The 20,466-nt window shown below is 37.8% G+C and overlaps 1 protein-coding gene across 2 annotated transcripts in view; it reads left to right on the forward strand.

Annotated features, from left to right (window-relative positions):
- Nucleotides 1–20,466, forward strand: part of ITCH (itchy E3 ubiquitin protein ligase) — a 99,471-nt gene that overhangs the window by 44,937 nt on the left and 34,068 nt on the right. For both annotated transcript variants that reach the window (XM_052651310.1, XM_052651311.1), the window contains 6 exons: nucleotides 1,959–2,004; nucleotides 7,677–7,834; nucleotides 8,537–8,726; nucleotides 9,869–9,964; nucleotides 12,534–12,708; nucleotides 16,893–16,962. In XM_052651310.1, coding sequence (XP_052507270.1) covers nucleotides 1,959–2,004; nucleotides 7,677–7,834; nucleotides 8,537–8,726; nucleotides 9,869–9,964; nucleotides 12,534–12,708; nucleotides 16,893–16,962 — 735 coding nt within the window. The remainder of the gene's footprint in view (nucleotides 1–1,958; nucleotides 2,005–7,676; nucleotides 7,835–8,536; nucleotides 8,727–9,868; nucleotides 9,965–12,533; nucleotides 12,709–16,892; nucleotides 16,963–20,466) is intronic.

A 20,466-nucleotide genomic window follows, 5' to 3' on the forward strand; every position in this document is an offset into this window, starting at 1 on the left:
GAGTTATAATAATGACAAAACCAGTTTGTTTTATGTTGATGTATTTTATAGTTTATGGTTTACTAGTGTTAAAGGGAATAAATATGAGATGTAGTTAAAAGAAGTTTGGCACCTGAGTTAGTCCCTGCGCAGCTAGCATGCTTAATAAAACCACCTCTCAGTGGATTTCCTTTAGATATTTCCATCCCTTATTTGCTAATAAGTATATTTTCACCTGGAACACAGATTTTCAAGACAAAGCACAGGTTAATGATTTCCTTGATTAGTCTGACAGAGATCTTTCTGTTTACCTAGAAACTGCATTATGAAGCATTTTGCAGTTACCAGGTGCTGTTATACTTCTGTTTCTACTTTGGGAGACTTCCTACTTCATTTCTTTTTTTCATAGCATAACCTTCAAAGTAGTCCTGGTTATATTTTCCAGATTGGTTCTTTGGGGTTAATGAGGGTAGAAAGAAATTTCTGAATTGGTTAAACTGGTTCAGAGTTGACACATTCATATAAATGAAATCATAACAATAGGTAGTCTTTGTATCAGGCTTCTTTCACTTAGCGTAGATAATGTCATTTCAGGTTTATCAGTGATGTAGCATGTTTCAGTAGTCTGTTGCTTTTTATTTCTGCATAGTTTTAAATTGCATAGATGTACCATATTTCATCTATCCACCTGTACCATTTTTTAAAATAAAACCTTGAGACACTTGCCCACCTTGCTGAGTATGATATAGTAATAATATAGTGGTGACTCAGCATCTTTTAAATGAAGTAATCCATTACTTCATTGGAGTAGTATAGTGATGATTTCACTCTTTGAAAGTCGGGACTGTATTCAGGGACTGTTGTTCTTTAATTCAGTGGACGTAGGCTGTTACACTTGTTCTTTTTGCATTTTATAGTTTTTTAAACTTCTCTGTGTACTACTGTTGCTGCAGTCTGTGCCTTCCTATAGTACTCTCCCTCTCTATCACAGTTCCTTACTGAATCCTAAGGATATTTCATGAAAAAAACTTGAAGAAAGTATGACTGTTGTAGCATTTGTTTTGGCCACTTTGAGACCCATTTGTGCCTTTTCTGTTCTCGAAGCTATTTTCAGGGCCTTTGCATAAGAAAGATATTACTGATTTTTCTATTTTCAAAATCTTCTCATTATCCTGCTGATAATCAGCACTTTTAGGGCGAGGTAGTTGGAATACAAAAGATGACTAAAATACATTTGAATTAGATAGAATCAAGCAAATGGGGACTTCTCTGGTGGTTCATTGGCTAATAGTCCACACTCCCAGTAGAGGAGGCCCCAGGTTCCATCCTTGGTCAGGGAACTAGATGCCACATACCACAGGACAACAAAGCCACAACTCAGAGTTTGTATGCCACAACTAGAGAACCTGTATGCCACAGTGAAAATCTTCAAAGTTCCCGTGTACTGCAGCTAAGACCTGGTGCAGCTAACTAGCTAGCTAAATAAGTAAGTAAATAAATAAGACATCTGAAACAAAGCAGAAGTAGCACATGAGTAATATACCTTGACTCATTACCATCTCTTATGCAAAATAATCATTCGCACACAGGCAAAAAATAGTCATTTGCACAATTTTGATAAAACTCAGTCACGTGAACATTTATCTTATTTTCCTTTTAAATATCACGTTGGACTGTAACTCCATTCCAGCGTGTTCTTTACCTCACGCATGCTCAGTCTCTTCAGCCATCTCCAATGCTTCACGACATCATGGACCGTAGCCTGCCAGGCGCCTCTGTCCGTGGGGTTTTCCTGGCAAGAATACTGGAATGGGTTGCCATGCTCTCCTCCAGGATTATCTTCCCAACCCAGGGATGGAACCCAATCTTTGTTACTAGAAAGATATAATGAATGGTTTTGTTTACAAAGCATCTTTAGGTAAAAGGTGCATACGACTTCTTGAAATTCATTTTCTGTCTAACTTTTAATGTTGTTAAAGGTGCTTCACAGAATGATGATGGCTCCAGACCCAAGGATGAAACAAGGTAAGAGCTCACTTGTTACATATCATAGAATGCAGAAAGAAACAAGGGAGAATGAATAAATTTCGTTTTCATCAAAACTTCAAGTTCCAGTTGATATAAAAATGTGTCAAATTTCAGAGCTCTAGGTAAGAAAGGAAATATTCATGGAAAATTCAAGAGCCTTAGCGTATATGACTGCAGTTCTGTGATGCAGGCCAGAGGTACCCAAACACTAATAGTTCTTCAGCTTATAGAAAGTGAATATCTTGGCACTTTCCCAAAGGTAGGGAAGTTTAGAATCCTAAGGTCATTGTTGGTCCTTTTCTAGGAAAGCTGGGCTCTAATTTTCTCACTGTGATTAAAGATAGAAAAGGTTTTAAAAATTAATAACTCTCTCTGTAGACTGGAAGACATCCTATGTTTTTGTGTTTCTTTTAGTTTTATTTTTTCTTAAGGTTTTTCTGAAGCCATGAAATGCCCCTCATAAGGGTGTCCTAATATTTCAGTGCTCCTTGGCCCTCTTTTGCATAACGAACCCACACTTTTACATTAGAGACGATGGCATACAATTTTGTAGTGCTTTGAAAGATTCTGTTATGCCACTCTATTTCATTTTTGTGAATCTTTCTCAAAATACTTTATGAAACTACTCTAGACAGCTGTAAATTTCTTGCAAAGGCATTGCTAGAGCCCTGGCTTTATGCTATTTATTTATTTAATGCTTTGTGTTTTCCCAAGTGAATCATTGTCACAAATAACCTGAGGAACAATGTCTTCCGGGTTTATGAGATTGCCAGACTGATCTTTGAGCATGTCTTTGTGTTAAGCATGAATTCCTTTGCATTAGCGTTTTCCAGAGAGCATGTCTCTTAGATGATGGGTTTGAAAAACATTTTGTAAACTGTCACATGCTGTTTAAATGTTGCTATACAGGAATCATGGCAGTGAACCCTTTGCTTTTGTTTGCTGACTTAATCACTTGGGCACGTGTCCAGTGAAAAAGGCAAAAACCTCCCCCCACACCAGACATTTAAGAAGTTTACTAAACAGCTTTAGGTTCTTCTACTTTTTTGTTTAAATCAAGCACTACATGTATCATCAACATAGTCCTGTTGGTCTCCTTTCCCCCATAGCATGTCTGGATATTTTGTGTTTCTCAGTGTTGTCTTCTGTCACTTTTATGAATTACCAAGGTGACTGATGCTTAATGTTCAAGATTTTGTTTTTCAAAGTGCCTTCTTGACTGTTAATCATTGATTTGTATATTATGACCTTATTGTATTAGCATCTGGGTTCTCAGGGTTCTTTGTCTTGTTCATAAACATCTAAACTTACATATACTAATAGATCAGGTAAATATGTATGGTGAAATAAACAGGCTTGTAAGAGTGAAGCAGAGAGCAAAGCCATGGTAGCGTTTAATTGGTAGCTAATTGTTTTTCAAATATAATGGTGATAAGTTCACACTGACAACTTTGTATAGTATATTGTTGTTGTTCAGTCACTCAGTTGTGTTCAACCCTTTGTGACCCCATGGACTACAGCATGCGAGGCTTCTCTGTCCTTCACTAGCTCAGAGTTTGCTTAAGCTCATGTCCATTGAGTTGGTGATGCCATTCAACCATCTCTTCGTCCCCTTCTCCTGCCCTCAATCTTTCCAGCATCAGAGTCTTTTTCCAGTAAGTCAGCTCTTCACATCAGGTGGCCAGAGTATTGCACTTTCAGCTTCAGCATCAGTCCTTCCAGTGAATATCAGGGTTGATTTCCTTTAGGATTGACTGATTGGATCTCCTCTCAGTCCAAGGGACTCTCAAGAGTCTTCTCCAGCACCACAGTTCGAAAGCATCAATTCTTTGGTGCTCAGCCTTCTTTATGGTGAAATTCTCACATCCATACATGACTACCGGAAAAACCATAGCTTTGACTATACAGAACTTTGTCACCAAAGTAATGTCTCTGCTTTTTACTACGCTGTCTACATTTGTCATAGCTTTTCTTCCAGGGAGCAAATGTCTTTTAATTTCATGGCTGCAGTCACCATCTGTAGCGTTTTTGGAGACCAAGAAAATTAAAGTCTGTCACTGTTTCCGCTGTTTCCCCATCTATTTGCCATGAAGTGATGGGACCAGATGCCATGATCTTAGTTTTTTGAATGTTGAGTTTTGAGCCAACTTTTTCACTGTCTTTCACCTTCTTCAAGAGGCCCTTTCATTCCTCTTCACTTTCTGCCATAAGGGTGGTGTCATCTGCATATCTGAGGTTACTGATACTGCTCCCAGCAATCTTGATTCCAGCTTGTGCTTCATCCAGCCCAGCATTTCACTTGATGTACTCTGTATATAAGTTAAATAAGCAGGGTGACAATATATAGCCTTGACGTACTACTTTCCCAATTTTGAATGACTCTTGTTCCATGTCCAGTTCAAATTGATGCTTCTTGACCTTCATACAGAGTTCTCAGGAGGCAGGTAAGGTGGTCTGGTATTTCCGTCTCATTAGGAATTTTCCAGTTTGTTGTGATCCACTCAGTCAGAGACTTTAGCATAGTCAGTGAAGCAGAATTAGATGTTTTTCTGGAATTCCCTTGCTTTTCCCATGATCCAGTGGATGTTGGCAATTTGGTTGCTCTGCGTTTTCTAAATCCGGCTTGTATATCTGGAAGTTCTTGGTTCATGTATCATTGAAATCTAGCTTGAAGGATTTTGAGCATTACCTTGATAGTGTGTGAAATGAATGCAGTTGTGCAGTAGTTTGAACATTCTTTGGTGTTGCCCTTCTTTGGGATTGGAAGGAAAACTGACCTTTTTCAGTCCTGTGGCCACTGCTGAGCTTTCCAAATTTGCTGATATAGTGTGTGCAGCACTTTAACAGCATCATCTTTTAGTTTCAAATAGCTTAGCTGGAATTCCATAACGTCCACCAGCTTTGTTCGTAGTGATGCTTCCTAAGGCCCACCTGACTTCGCATTCCAGGATGTCTGTCTCTAGGTGAGCTATCACACCATCTTGGTTTTCCTGGTGTCATTAAGACTTTTTTGTGTACTTCTGGCTTGTGCTTCTGTTAGGTCCATACCACTTCTGTCCTTTGTTGTGCCCATCTTTGCTTGAAATGTTCCCTTGGTATCTCTAATTTTCTTGAAAAGTTCTCTAGTCTTTCCCATTCTATTATTTTCCTCTATTTCTTTGCATTGGTCACTGAGGAAGGCTTTCTTATCTCTCCTTGCTATTCTTTGGAACTCTGCATTCAGATGGGTGTATCTTTCCTTTTCTCCTTTGCCTTTAGCTTCTCTTCTTTTCTCAGCTATTTGTAAGGCCTCCTCAAACAAGCATTTTGCCTTTTTGCATTTCTTTTTGTTGGCGAGATGGTCTTGATCACTGCTTCCTATTCAATGTCATGAACCTCAGTCCATAGTTCTTCAGGTACTCTATCAAATTTACTCCCATGAATCTATTTGTCATTTCCAGTGTATAATCATAAGGGACTTGATTTAGGTCATACTTGAATGGCCTAGTGGTTTTCCCTATTTTCTTCAATTTAAGTTTGAATTTTGCAATAAGGCGCTCATGATCTGAGCCACAGTCAGCTACCAGTCTTGTTTTGCTGACTGTATAGAGCTTCTCCATCTTTGGTTGCAAAGAATATGATCAGTCTGATTTTGGTATTGACCATCTGGTGATGTCCACATGTAGAGTCATCTCTTGTGTTGTTGGAAGAGGGTGTTTGCTCTGACTAGTGCATTCTCTTGGCAAAACACTGTTAGCCTTTGCCTTGCTTCATTTTGTACTCTTAAGGCCAAATTTGCGGTTACTCCAGGTATCTCTTAAGTTCCTACTTTAGCATTCCACTACCCTATGATAAAAAGGATGTCTTTTTTTGGTGTTAGTTCTGTAAAGTCTTGTAGGTCTTCATAGAACCGTTCAACTTCTTTGGCATTAGTGGTTGGGCCATAGACTTGGATTACTGTGTTATTGAATGGTTTGTCTTGAAAACGAACCAAGATTATTCTGTCATTTCAGAGATTGCACTCAAGAACTGCATTTTGAACTCTTGTTGACTGTGAGGGCTACTTCATTTCTTCTACAGGATTCTTGCCCACGGTAGTAAATACAGTGGTCATCCGAATTAAATTCACCCATTCCCATCTTAAAGTAGTGAAGAGAGGCAACACTCAGAGTCTCAAAAAGGTGTACAACTCAAAAGGAGTTTAAGACTCATCACCTAGGGGAAGGGAAGCAGTGTCAGAGCTGACTCTTGCTGCATTCTGTTCATGTTCTGAGGTTGCTCGGTCTTCCTGCAGGCAGTCAGCACCAATCAGGTGCTGTTACTGAGCTTTTCCATTTATTCAGAATAAGCATTTGAGGAATGCCCACAGCAGTATGTGTCATGCCCTACTGTTCACACAGATTATCTGCAGATCTCGTTAAAACGCTCTCTCTGATATAGTGCATCAGGAGTGAAGTCCAAGATTGTGTGTTTCTAACAGGCTCCTGTGAATTGTGCTTGACTCTGGTCCAAATACCATACTTTGATTTCTGGGGACCATAATGTGAAGATGATTTAATACATGGTACTGCCTCTGTTTTGGTTCCTTGGATCTATTAAATTTTATTCAGGATTGCCGTGAGGCCCAGGGTATGAATTAGTGCAATGTAGTGGTTTTCACTTACCAGGTAGTAGGTTATCAGAGCTTTAGCTGAATCGTCGCCAAACTAGCTAATTCATGCTCTGCCTTGTAATCAATGATTCCCCTGGGAAAAGGAATTGGCTATATTTAACTAACAGTAGTGACTTTGTATGGCACCCCACTCTAGTACTTATGCCTGGAAAATCCCATGGGCGGAGGAGCCTGGTAGGCTGCAGTCCATGGGGTCGCGAAGAGTCGGACACAACTGAGCGACTTCCCTTTCACTTTTCACTTTCATGCATTGGAGAAGGAAATGGCAACCCACTCCAGTGTTCTTGTCTGGAGAATCCCAGGGACGGGGAAGCCTGTTGGGCTGCCATCTGTGGGGTTGCACAGAGTTGGACACGACTGAAGCGACTTAGCAACAGCAGCAGCAGTAACTTTGTATTTGACATTCCTATTCCTGTTCTCCCCCTTTTCTTTCTCTCCAACTGAAGACATTGCTCTGAAGAAACGATAGTTCCTTTAAAAAAAAAAGTCTGTGGACACCTCTGTTCTAGATCACTTGGAACATTTTGTATACCATTTTCTGGGGTAGAAGGAGAACACCTAGCTCTTGGAAGTAAATGTACTTCCTTCTCCTGCTGTGGAACAGTAGCCTTGTTTCAGACCTAGATATTAAAGAACTAATGAAAACCAAGAAAATGATGACAAAGTTATCTGTGGTTGTGATAAAATAGTGCCCTTTCTAAGTCATTTGGAATTTTGAGAATTTGACTGTTTCTGCTTATGCAGGGCCTCTGAAGAGTTATTTGAAATCTGAACCAGCATACGTTATAGTTCTGAATAGTCCCAACTATTTCTGTACCCTTGAGTAACTCCTTACTCTATTTCTAGATGTGCTCTGAGAAGCTGTATGTACATCTGCCATAAGATCTGTTTATGTATTTGGTAGGGCTGGGCAGAAATTAGGAAGCTTTTCTCAAGCTCCTAAAAGTTGTGGTCCTTCTGTTGGTTTTCTGTTAAATTTAAAGAGCATTCTTATTCCCTTCCCTGCCTTTTTACCCAGAGCGAATGCAAGTGGATCAGATGACCCTGAGGATGCAGGGTCTGGTGAAAATAGGAGGATCAATGGGAATAATTCTCCATCACTCTCAAATGGCGGTTTTAAACCTTCTAGGCCTCCAAGACCTTCACGACCACCTCCACCTACCCCACGTAGACCAGGTGTGTATTCCAGCCATACACTAGAGATATAGATCTCAGTACTGTTTATTATAAAATTCTATTTGGGAGTTGATCCTCAGATAAGTGTTAAGAGACACTGGTAGGTTGATTTTCAAGCTGAATTTTTACATTTAAGTTTTTGGCCAAGAATAATCTTTCTATAGTAAATTAAGATATGGCCTGTTCCCTGAGTTTTTCTGCCAGAGTTGAGGCAGATGCTCTACTAAGAATGAAAATCATGTGTGTGCTATGAGTTCCCTAGTAGTTAGGATTCGGGGCTTTCACTGTTGTGGCCTGGGTTTAAGAAACTGAGATTCTAAGTGTGCCCCAAAGCAGGAGGGGGCAGAAATCACATGTGTGCTATAAAAAGTATAGGCAGTACAGATTAGCTTGCACCATTCTCTCCATGTTTGTACCTGCGTTGACATAAGCATTTCATAGAGTCAAGGATCTGTTTGCTTATTCTTATTATATCCTTTTAAAAAAAATAATCAGTGATTGGCAAATAACCTAACAATGGTAAATGATACTTGGATTTTTAAAGCAAAAATCATGCAAGTCAACATTTCATGTAGTGAAAATAGAAACATCTATAGTTAGATGTTAAAAATAGAAACATCTATTGTCTACCTTTTTATTTAAAATTCTATCCTGATTTTAAATTTCTAAAAATTGTTTTTCTGTTTTCCTCAAATCTTAAAGCATCTGTCAATGGCTCACCGTCTACCACTTCTGAAAGTGATGGCTCTAGTACAGGCTCTCTGCCACCAACAAATACAAATTCAAGTACATCTGAAGGAGCAACATCTGGATTAATAATTCCTCTTACTATATCTGGAGGTGCAGGCCCTAGACCATTAAATCCTGTACCTCAAGCTCCCCTCCCACCTGGGTGAGTAATTGTTTTTGGTTAACATTTGTTTTCTTTAGGCTTCTGCATAAACTTACTAATAAGGATAATAGTACTGAATTCCATTCTTTTAAAAAAATATCACTGTGGTTATGCATGCGTGTTGGGAAGTCTAGAGTCAAACTGAATGAAATAGCTTGCCGTATTTGAAATTACTCCCTCATTTTAAAGCCAACTGGAAGAAAAAAAAAATTTTTTTTTAAGAAGGACTGAGCCTTACCAAGGCCAAGTAATAAAATAGTGGCCTAATTCAGGTTGTCTTTTCTTTGAAGGGAAAATATCACTTAAATTTTATTTCTTTGCCATTGTAAAGTCATGGCAGAGTTGAATTTAGGAAACTGAAAAATTGCAACTCAATCTCATGTACATCTCTACTTATTATTTTTAAAATTAATAATGCTGAATAGTTATACACAGATACATTGTGGCAGTTGAAAATGCTAATCAAAATTAACTAGGTGATAAGAAGCTCATGATGAGGATTTTAATTGCTAAAAGAGACTATATTATTTATGTGGGTAGTTAGGCCATTTTCATTTTTGAAAGCCAGATTAGGAAATTCTTTGTGTCGGGGATTAGTGAAGAGAATCTGGGTGGATTCTCTTAGAAGTAACTGGTTCTTCTAAACTTTGCTGGTTTATTCCTGTCTTTTTTACTTTGGATAAACCTACCAAGGAAACTAAAATACTCAGGTTGCCTTTGTCCTTAAGCTTGCAGGAGCACATCTGATAGTCTTATTCTTTGATTTCAACTTTTCTAGAACCCAAACTGTCCTTTGCCCTTCATTTAACAGCTCTCAGTCTTTCTTCAGATTTTGTAACAATAATTACAGTTTTCTTTGCCACTCAAGTTCTATGTATACTGTGATCAGATTGAAACAGATTTTGTCACCTGAGTGCATTGCCTCAGCCTCTTTAGATATAGAAGACATCTCCTCAAGCAGATACTTAAGCAAGAGAAATCTCATCCGCTGTTACCCTCAGGATAACATTTCTTGACTTTATTCCTAAATTCTTTTGGTATCTGCTTTATATACTGAAATGCTCATTTGTCTCAACTCTGGGATTAAAAAACGAGGCAACTCATACATGTAGCTTATCAGCCTTTTTAATTTTGTGTTTAAGTTGGGAGCAGAGAGTGGACCAGCATGGGCGAGTTTATTATGTAGATCATATTGAAAAAAGAACAACGTGGGATAGACCAGAACCTCTACCTCCTGGGTAAGTGTCTGAATTGGAAAAAAAAGTATTCAGAACTATAGATTACATCTGTGGGGCTTCCCAGGTGGCGCTAGTGGTAAAGAACCCACCTGCCAGTGCAGGAGACATAAGAGACATGGGTTCGAGCCCCAGGTCAGGGAGATCCCCTAGAGAAGGACATGGCAACCCACTCCAGTATTCTCGCCTGAAGAATCCCCTGGACAGAGGAACTGGCAGGCTACAGTCTATAGCGTCACAAACAGTTAGACATGATTGAAGCGGCTTAGCACTCACACAGCATAGATTACACCTGTACAAAATTTCCCTGCCTTCCTTTTTTCCTCTTCTGTCAGTCTCGTTTCTATCTACTTTGCTTTATGATGGGTGCAGACTGGAAAGAGATTCTGGAAATTGATTGACCATGATGAAATACGTTTATTTTCACTCATTTCTGACCTAAAGAAAGATTCCCTGAGTTTACTTGGTGAACTTACCTGGCTCAAACTGCAGGGTTTTAAAAGGAGGGTTTTTTCCTCCTTATTTATTTTTATTAACGTATGGTTGATTTACAGTGCTGTTAATTCTTATTGTACAGCATGCTGCTAAGTCACTTCAGTCATGTCTGACCCTTTGTGACATTTAAGGACTGTAGCCTGCCAAGCTTTGCTGTCCTTGGGATTTTCCAGGCAAGAATACTAGAGTGGGTTGCCATTTCCTCCTCCAGGGGATCTTCCCCACCCAGGGATCAAACCTGGATCTCCTTCATTGTAGGCAGATTCTTTACCACTAAGCTACCTGGGAAGCCCTTGTACAGCACAGTGATTCTGTTATATATATTATTTTTAATATTCTTTTCCATTATGGTTTATCATAGAATATTTTTTCATGGGAGGATAATTCCTTTACAATGTTATTAGTTTCTGCTGTACAACAGGGTTAGTTTTTTTTTAACTGAATAAGAATTATAGACTCTATCATATTTATGGTAAAGTTCTTATAAAAGCTAATACATAATGGCAAAGTCATTATAAGATATTTGGAGAAATATTAATATTAAAATGGGATATATTAATATATGGTGTTAATCATTTAACATATAAAATAATTGGAAGGAAGAAAATATTTTTATTTGAGGGAAGCCAGGAATAAATACATGAAAATACTTAATCTTGCTAGTAATCTTAAATAAACACCTAAAAGGTGTTTTGTGTATTAAATTGACATATAATATCCAGTTTTGGTGAGATTTTAGGGGAACTTTGCCTCTTAATGTTGCTGGTGGTAGTCTAAAGTAGTTACAGCTCTCACAGAAAGTATATATAACTGTAGCAATACCCATACCCTTAGTAACCCTCTCCAGGAAATGCATCCTAAAGAAGTAATGCAAAGGAAGAAAAAAATTTTCAATACATAAAAGGTATTTATTATTTTACCACAGTTGGCCTGCATGCACAGATCGAAATATTGGGGGAAATTTTTAAGGTGTCCCAAAAGACAAAACCTGAATTTGCCAAGCCCTGGCAACTGTTTACGTAACATTAATGTTATGTTGACACTTGTTTAGCATTTACATTGTGTTAGGTATTGTTAGTAACCTAGAAATGATTTAAAGTATATGGGAGGATGTGCCTGGTTATATGCAAAACCTTGCCATTTTTTATGAGGAACTTGAGTACCCAAGGAGTGTCCTGGAACCAATTCTGGATAATATTAAACTAATAGACATAACCCCAAACTATCAGCCAGGTAGACATCAAGTTACTTTATCAATGTTTCCTTGAATGTTATGCATCCATTTCAAATGATAAGTAAAATAGTTCTCTTCTTGAGCAAAAGTGCTTTTCCTGACATCTGTGAAAAGCACTTGCACTCTCTGGCTCTCACATATGTTTCTGTTCCTATTAGGATTGCAACAGTGAAAAGAACATTTCAAACAAAGAAAATGAGAGCTTTTGTCTTAATGATTTGAGATTTAATCAGTTAAGATACATTGTTTTAGAAACCTGACTGATACATCTTAACTTTTAAGAAAGAGATTTTTATATACATTCCTTTTAAGTTCGCATATAGACCATTTAAAAATATATAAAAGGTCCTCCCTGGTGATACAGTGGATAAGAGTCTGCAGTGCTGGGTATATGGGTTCGATCCCTGGTCCAGGAAGAGTCCACATGCTTTGGAGCAGTTAAGCTCATGTGCTACAACTACCGAGCCCATGCTCTAGAACCCTACAAGCCGTAGCTACTGAGCCTGCATGTTACAACTCCTGAGCTCTGCTGAGCTTGCACGCCCTAGAGCCCGTGCTCCACAACAGGAGAAGACCACGCATTGCAACTGGAGAGTAGCCCCCACTCTGCACCTAGAGAAAACCTACACAGCAACAAAGACCTAGTGCAACCAAAAAATAATAAGTAAATAAGTTTTTTAAAAACTGTAAAGTACATACTTATAAAAGACTTCAGGTAACTGAAAAGTAGTTGTGCAAGGTAAAGTCTTGCCAAATCTGTACCAGGGCTAAAATGAAGTCCCACTTAATCCTTAACAGTTTCACAAATATTTGTTGAATTCAGTTGTTTTTATCTTGATATAGCTGGGAGCGGCGGGTTGACAACATGGGACGTATTTATTATGTTGACCATTTCACAAGAACAACAACGTGGCAGAGGCCAACATTGGAATCCGTCCGAAACTATGAACAATGGCAGCTCCAGCGTAGTCAACTTCAGGGAGCTATGCAGCAATTTAACCAGAGGTTCATTTATGGGGTGAGCATATGTACTTGGCTTTATAACCTTAATGAGGGTTGAGTTTTAACCTTTTCTTACATATAAAATGTAAAGCACTAAAAAGAAAGTACAAATAGGATGGCAACCCAGTTGTTGCTATTGATGATATTATTATTTTTCGATCTTGTTTCCCATAGTCTGTGTAGGTGATTTATTCTTTTCTTTTTAAAATTTCCTTAAGTTCAACTTCCTTTGCTTTGTTACTGGCAGAAAAGAAGTTCCAACAACTTAAAATTTGTTTACAAAAGAATAATAAAAATAAATCCAAGCAGTGTAAAAAGAATTCAAACAGTTCTGAATTTAATACTGCCTAGCTTAGCAGAACATTAAACTGTTTGGGTCTAACAGCACCTGACTCAAGTGAAACTCATGATAGAATTGAATCATTTTGTAACATGTAAAGGTAAAATTTACACAATACATTATTTAGTGCTTGAGAAGACTAAAGTTTGATTGCTAATAGAATTATGTTAAATATATTATTATGACTTTGAAGCCATATTATCTTTGGTATCAAAATGTCTCCTTTCTGGAAATCTTTTAAATTTATGTAAACCAACTCACCAAGAGTTCAAGAGAAGTTGACCCTCTCCATTGCCGTCTCTTCCCTTCTACTGCCATCAGTATCATCTCTGTTAGAATCCATCAAAATAAATTCCTGTTCTCATTAGGCATTACCTTTTTGCCTTTTCTCCGTATTTCTGTTTCTTGGACTTTGTCATCATAATAGTTACCACTCACCAATGTAGATAAATTTGCACCTTGCTCAGCAGCTTTCGCTTCACCACCTGGTTATGACTAAGATAACTTTCTTTCATGTAACAATTTTTCTGCCAACTTCTGTAGACAGCTGTCAATGTTTTCCCCTTCCCGGTGGTTTTAGAAGTGAAATTAATTTTTGTCTCATCCACCTTACAGTTTTCTTTTTTTTTCCCAGTGCTGTTTTACATCTTCCTTCCTTTCTAAGTTATAATCATCTTGGGTATACCTGACCAAATTTCTTTTAGGTTTGAATGCCTAGCTGGCTTGCCTTCTTTAAAGCTAGTTTCCACATGGGTGTCCAGTGGAAAGAGCGTGGGCTTTGGAGTCAGACACATCTGGGTTCGAATCCTGGTTCCACAGTTACTTTCTCTGTATGATTTTGAGTAAGTTCCTTAACTTCATCAAGACTCCTTTACTTTATCTATACAATAGATCCATAGATAAAGTTCCAAATTTTGGGGGTACATATTAAATGCATAAAAATGTCAGTTTTCATGTTTTTTTTTTTTTTAATCTTTTCTCTCCCTGCATTTCTGTCCACAAATGCAGGTATGCATTTTAGAATACATGATCTTTTACTTTTATTGAAGTATGGTTGGTTTACAATACTTTATTAGTTTCAGGTACACAACATAGTTATTCAAATTTTTATAGATTATGTAACATTTAAAATTACTGTATTGACTCTATTTCCTGTGCTACATAATATATTCTTGAAGCTTATTTTATATGTAGTAGTTTTTTACCTTTTAATCCACCACTGTCTTGCTTCTCTCTTCCCACTGGTAACCGTTAGTTTGTTCTCCCTATGAATCTGTTTCTATTTTGATTATTCATTTGTTTTAGTTTTTGTAGTTTTAGATTCCATATATAGGTGATAACATACAGTATTTGTGTTTCTCTGACTTACTTCACTAAACATGATACCCTCCAGGTTCATCCACTTTGTTGCACATGGCAAAATGCCGATTTATGTGGGTGGCTGAATAGTATTTCATTGTATATATATGGTATATATTCTTCAGTTATTCATCTGTTGATGAAACACTTAATGTTGCTTCTCTGTCTTTCTTGGCTATTATAAATAATGTTACTGTGAACATTGGGGTGCATATATTTTTTTGAATTCAGATGTATATATCTATATGTTTATCCACGAGTTGAGTTGTTCTATCATATGGTAGGTCTCTTTTTAGTCTTTTTGTTGTTTTTAGGTTTTTTGGCCATGCCACGCACTTAGTTCCCCAGTCAGGGATTGAACCCAGGCCCTCTGCAGTGGAAGCATGAAATCTTAACCATTGAACCACCAGAGAACTTCCTATTTTCAATCTTCTGAGGAATCGCCATACTGTATTCCAAAGTAGCTGCATCAGTTTACATTTCTGCCAGTAATATACAGGATTCCCTTTTTCTGTACATCCTTGCCACATTTGTCATTTGTGACATTTGTGATGATAAGCATTCTGATGGGTGTGAGGTTGTCTTTCATGGTGGTTTTGATTAGTGGTGTTGAGCATTTTTCATGTGCCTGTTGGCCTTTTGTATCTAGTATATGATCTTTTAAAACCCTGTTTTTAAATACAGTTAGAAAATTCCTGAAGCACCCACATTGTGTATTGCTTCACTGTAACTTAACCGTTTTGATACTCTAAGAAATTTTTCTTGAATTGCAGCTTTTGTTCATGAACCATTTTTTCTTTTCTCCTGTCTACATTCCCACTCTTCACTCTTGTTATAGAGTGGTTCTAAATTACAAAGAACTTAAACAGCCTATTTTAGTTTAGAACTGAATTGAATATTCTTAATGCTAGCTACTTAAAAAGTGGTGAGGTGTTGTTAAGAAAATCTGTTTATTTGGTAGGTGAAGGGGCCTTTGTTCTGACCCTGGTTATAGGGCAGCAGATGCTCATACACTCAGCATTTTCAACCTCAGAATGGATATGGTTGATGATGGATCGTTATGTAATGGCTCTGGCCCATGGCGTCATTGCGCCTATTCTTAGCTTATCTGTCTAGGGAAAGTCGGTGGGATAGGCTTGGGTCTTAGAAAAATTATCAGAGCAGTTTGTCATATGCTAAACTGCTCCAGACTGTTAACAAGGGTCAAACCTTGTATAGTGTTTCTCCTTGGCTTCCCTATTCCCTATTTTTTCATTACTGTTGTCTGTCAGGAGAAGGGCCAGTCCTTGACTGGTCTTATCTTCTATGAGCTTTTATGAGAAATAGAGTATCTCTCATATGCTTTTAAAACTTGTAGTCAGTTAACTCAGTTTCCATAATAAATCAATGATACGGGGCGAAAAAGACCAACAGTGGAGTAAACTGCCATAAATTTAGACTTAAGAGCCTAAAGCAATGTGCAATATGATGATTTTGGGTTCTGATTCAACCCAGTAAGTAGCCAGAGGCATTTAATAGAGATTGTGTATTAGATGATAAAATTAACATGGATTCTTTGGTAGGTGTAATAATAATACTGTGATTGTATAAGAAAATGTTCACAAATTTTAGGTGTACTAAAATAGGAGTGAAATGATGACTTTTTTTCCCCCTCTTTTTTTGCTCAGCAAAGAATATGAAAGAAAAATAAATGTTGGCAGTTTTGGTTACTGTTGAATCTTGTTGCTGGGTACATGGGGTACACTATCTTATTTTACTTGTGTATTTTTTCCCATAATTTTTAAAGCAATTAGTCTATTATTTATGTGCCTATCTTCCAGAAGAAAGGGTTTAACTGCATCTTACTGAGAGACCAAAAGTATCCCCCACTTTATTACATATTTAAACTAAAACACACTCATTAACCCTTCATCCTACACACTCAGTATGACTTTTGCTTCTCTTTTTCCAGTGGTTGACTCCTATTTTCCTTTTATCTAGCCAGACCTCTCTCTCCACTAGTGTGATGGTTTCAAATGAATTTTTGAAATCTTCTCTACAGTTCTAGGCTTATCAATGCCTTCCAAACTGGAATTCTTTCCTTTTGCTCATCTGATAGCCTATTCTTCATATTCCTCCAACTCTCTTCTCATGATTTTGGGGTTAGAAATACAAGATTTTTCTCAGCCAACTGATAACTGAGTACTGTTACTCTTAAGTGACTTTTGTAAGGTTTATATATTTCTGTAATTTACTGATTTAGGGGAACAGTGGTCAATTTGGGTGTAAAATTACTTGTAATACTTGAATATCAGATCGTTTCAAATATTAACAGATTTTTTTCTTTTTCATGAGAATGCATTGACTTTCGTTCTTGACTTTCATTCACACTTCTCTAAGATGTGGACTGTATAAGAGTATGTTACGTTGCACATGGCCAGGGAAAGGCTTATCAGAATTCATAAGCTTGCTTTCCAATTATCTGTTAGTTATTTAACCATTTTGGGGATGGTTCTTTTTAGAATCAAGATTTGTTTGCTACATCACAAAATAAAGAATTTGATCCCCTGGGTCCCCTGCCGCCTGGATGGGGTAAGTCACATGGATTTTTTTTTAATTAAATTCAGTCATTTTAACAATTACGTATTTATGAATGGATGATAAACCTTGCTCTTGCTTGAGTGAATATCTGAGAAGCTTTTTGGGTGTCTTGGTTTAATTTGGAGTGCCAGATAAGCATTAAATTCCCCAAACGTTCTAAGTTACTCTTCTAAAATTTTAAAGTATTTTGCCCACTCAGCATAAGAAGGACTGGATTATGATACAAGGAAAATCGGGATGGACCTCCAGAGCATTATGCTTAGTGAAAAAAAATTCATTTCAAAAGATTATGTGCTAATATAATTCAATTCATGTATCATTCTTAAAATGACAAAACTGTAGAGATGAGAAATAGATTAGTAGTTGCCAGGAGATAGCCACTGACTGGTAGGTGGTTCCAAATACAGGAGTTAACGTGAGTGGTTCTTACGTAGTGGTAGAACAGTTCTGTCCCTTGACTATGGCGGTGATTACACAGATCTGTACATGGAATAAAAGTTTATAGAACTATATATTACAGAAATGATTCTGTATATTACAGAAATGAATTCAAACTTTAAAAATCAGTAAAGATTGAGTTACGTGTATAGTCAACAGTAATGCATCAGTGTCAGCTTCCTGATTTTGATACTTTGCTATCATTGATGACATAAGATGTCATCATTGGGGTAAACTGATCAAAGGATATGTGAGATTCTTTGAACACTTTTTGCTTCATACTATAATACTTATTTCAAAATAGAAAGCTTTAAAGATGATTTTGATCATATTCGTGCTTTTAAAACACAGTTCAGAGGTTGATAGAGTCGATGTTATCTGAAAGAACAGTGGAAGGGGGAATGTGGTAGGGTACTGACTTTGTGTCCTGCACTGAGGAGTACTTGAGTAAGCTCTATTATCAAGTACCTTAGTTATTAAAACTTTGTTAATAGACTTTAAGATGAGCCTGCCCTACCAGATTATTTCATATGTGTTATATAAGTCATAGAGCTATAGTAAGTTTCTAGAATAAACATGACAATATAGAAACAGTTCTGCATGGAAGAGAAAGACTATATATCAATAGAAAGTGGAAAACAGCAGAGTAGAACCATTTATGGAACCAGTTGAAGTTTTATCTTCAAGAGCTCCAGATATTTCAGAAAGTAATAATTCTAGGTAGTTTTGTTGGGAAACATCAGTTTGATAGATTGTTCTAGCATTGTTTTAGGAATGGAGGGGAAAAAAATTGATGTCCAGGTCACATGAATCTGGGCAGTAAATAAAATTGGCTGTTTAAGCCTGCCTTTCAATTACGGCTCAGCTGGTAAAGAATCCACCTGCAATGCGAAGAGACCTGGGTTCAATCCCTGCGTTGGGAAGATCCCCTGGAGAAGGAAAAGGCTACCCACTCCAGTATTCTGGCCTAGAGAATTCTATGGAACTGTATAGTCCATGGGTCGCAAAGAGTCAGACTGAGCGACTTTCACTTACCACAGAATACACAGAACTGTGCAAAAAAGTTCTTAATGACCTGGATAACCACGATGGTGTGACCACACACCTAAAGCTGGACATCCAAGACTGTGAAGTCAAGTGGGCCTTAGGAGGCATCACTACAAACAAGCTAGTGGGCGTGATGGGGTTCTAGCTGAGCTATTTCAGATGCTAAAAGATGCTGCTGTTATAGTGCTGCACTCACCATATCAGCAAATTTGGAAAACTCAGCAGTGGCCACTGGACTAGAAAAGGTCAGTGAAGGACAATGCCAAAGATTGTTCAAAGTACCACACCATTGCATTCATTTTGTGTGCAAGAAGGTCATGCTCAAAATCCTTCAGGCTAGCCTTCAACAGCATGTGAACCAAGAACTTCCAGATGTACAAGCTGGATTTAGAAAAGGCAGAGGAACCAGAGATCAAATTGCCAACATCCATTGGATCATAGAAAAAGCAAGAAATTCCAGAAAAGCATTTACTTCTGCTTCACTGACTACACTAAATAAAGCTTTGACTGTGTGGATCACAACAAACTGTGGAAAATTCTTCAAGAGACAGGAATATCAGACCACCTCACCTGCCTCCTGAGAAACCTGTATGCAGGTCAAGAAGCAACAATTAGAACTGGACATGGAAACAACAAACTGGTTGAAAATTGGGAAAGGAATTTGTAAAGACTGTATATTGTCACCCTGTTTATTTAACTTATATTGAGAGAGTACATCATGTGAACAGGCTGGATGAAGCTCAAGTTGGAATCAAGATTGCCAGGAGAAATACCAATAACCTCAGATATACAGATGACACTACCCTAATGGCAGAAAGGGAGAGGAACTGAAGAGCCTCTTGAAAGTGAAAGAGTGAGTGAAAAAGCTGGTTTTAAACTCCGCATTCAGAAAACTAAGATCATGGCATCTGGTCCCATCACTTCATGGCAAGTAGATGGGAAAAAAATGGAAACAGTGACAGACTTTATTTTCTTGGTTTCCAAAATCACTACGGATGGTGACTGCAGCCATGAAATTAAAAGACATTTGCTCCTTGGAAGAAAACCTATGACCAACCTAGATAGCCTATTGAAAAGCAGAGACGTCATTTTGCTGACGAAGGTCCATATAGTCAAAGCTATGGTTTTTCCAGTAGTCATGCATGGATGTGAGCATTGGACCATAAAGAAGGCTGAGTGCCAAAGAATTGATGCTTTCAAACTGGTGCTGGAGAAGACTCTTGAGAGTCCCTTGGACAGCAAGGAGATCAAACCAGTCCTAAAGGATATCAACTCTGAATATTTGTTGGAAGGACTTTGCTGAAGCTGAAGCTCCAGTACTTTGGCTATCTGTTGTGAAGAGCTGACTCATTGGAAAAGACCCTGATGCTAAGAAAGATTGAGGGTAGGAGGAGAATGGGGGCGATAGAGGATGAGATGACTTGATGTCATCATTGACTCAATGAACAAGGTTGAGCAGACTCAGGGAGACAGTAAAGGACAGGGAAGCCTGGCATGCTGCAGTCCATGGGGTCGCAGACAGTCAGACACGACTGAGCGACTGAACAACAATTGCCCTTGAAGTAATTAGTCCTTAACATTCCTGTGAATCAGATAAAAAATGTAATAGTTCATAGTTATAACTATTATTGTTACTAGCTTATAAAACAAAAGGAAGGCATATGAAAGTGGTGAAGGTCCTTATTCACCAGTGTCTGGTAGTTTGGTAAGGGGTCTTTTGGCTCTGTGGGACCTTATAATGGACAGTGTATGATTGTTATGAAGTACTTTAGAAAAAAATGTTCTTAGAAAAAAATGAACTAGAGCTGTTTGGTTGCATTCCCTGACATGAATGGTCTTAGCTTTATTTCAGGAGTTGTTTTACATTCATGTTACAGAAGAGAAGCTGTTGGACTGAAACATCTGTAGGTTGTGTATTAATCCTCTTGCAGAAAAACCTTGACCTGATTTGCTTTTGTTAGAAACGCAAACTAGTTTGTATCTTCTCTAGGGTAGCTGTTAAGAAAAATT

The sequence above is a fragment of the Budorcas taxicolor genome, chromosome 13, assembly GCF_023091745.1.
Source record: "Budorcas taxicolor isolate Tak-1 chromosome 13, Takin1.1, whole genome shotgun sequence".
In the NCBI taxonomy this organism is placed as follows: domain Eukaryota; kingdom Metazoa; phylum Chordata; class Mammalia; order Artiodactyla; family Bovidae; genus Budorcas; species Budorcas taxicolor.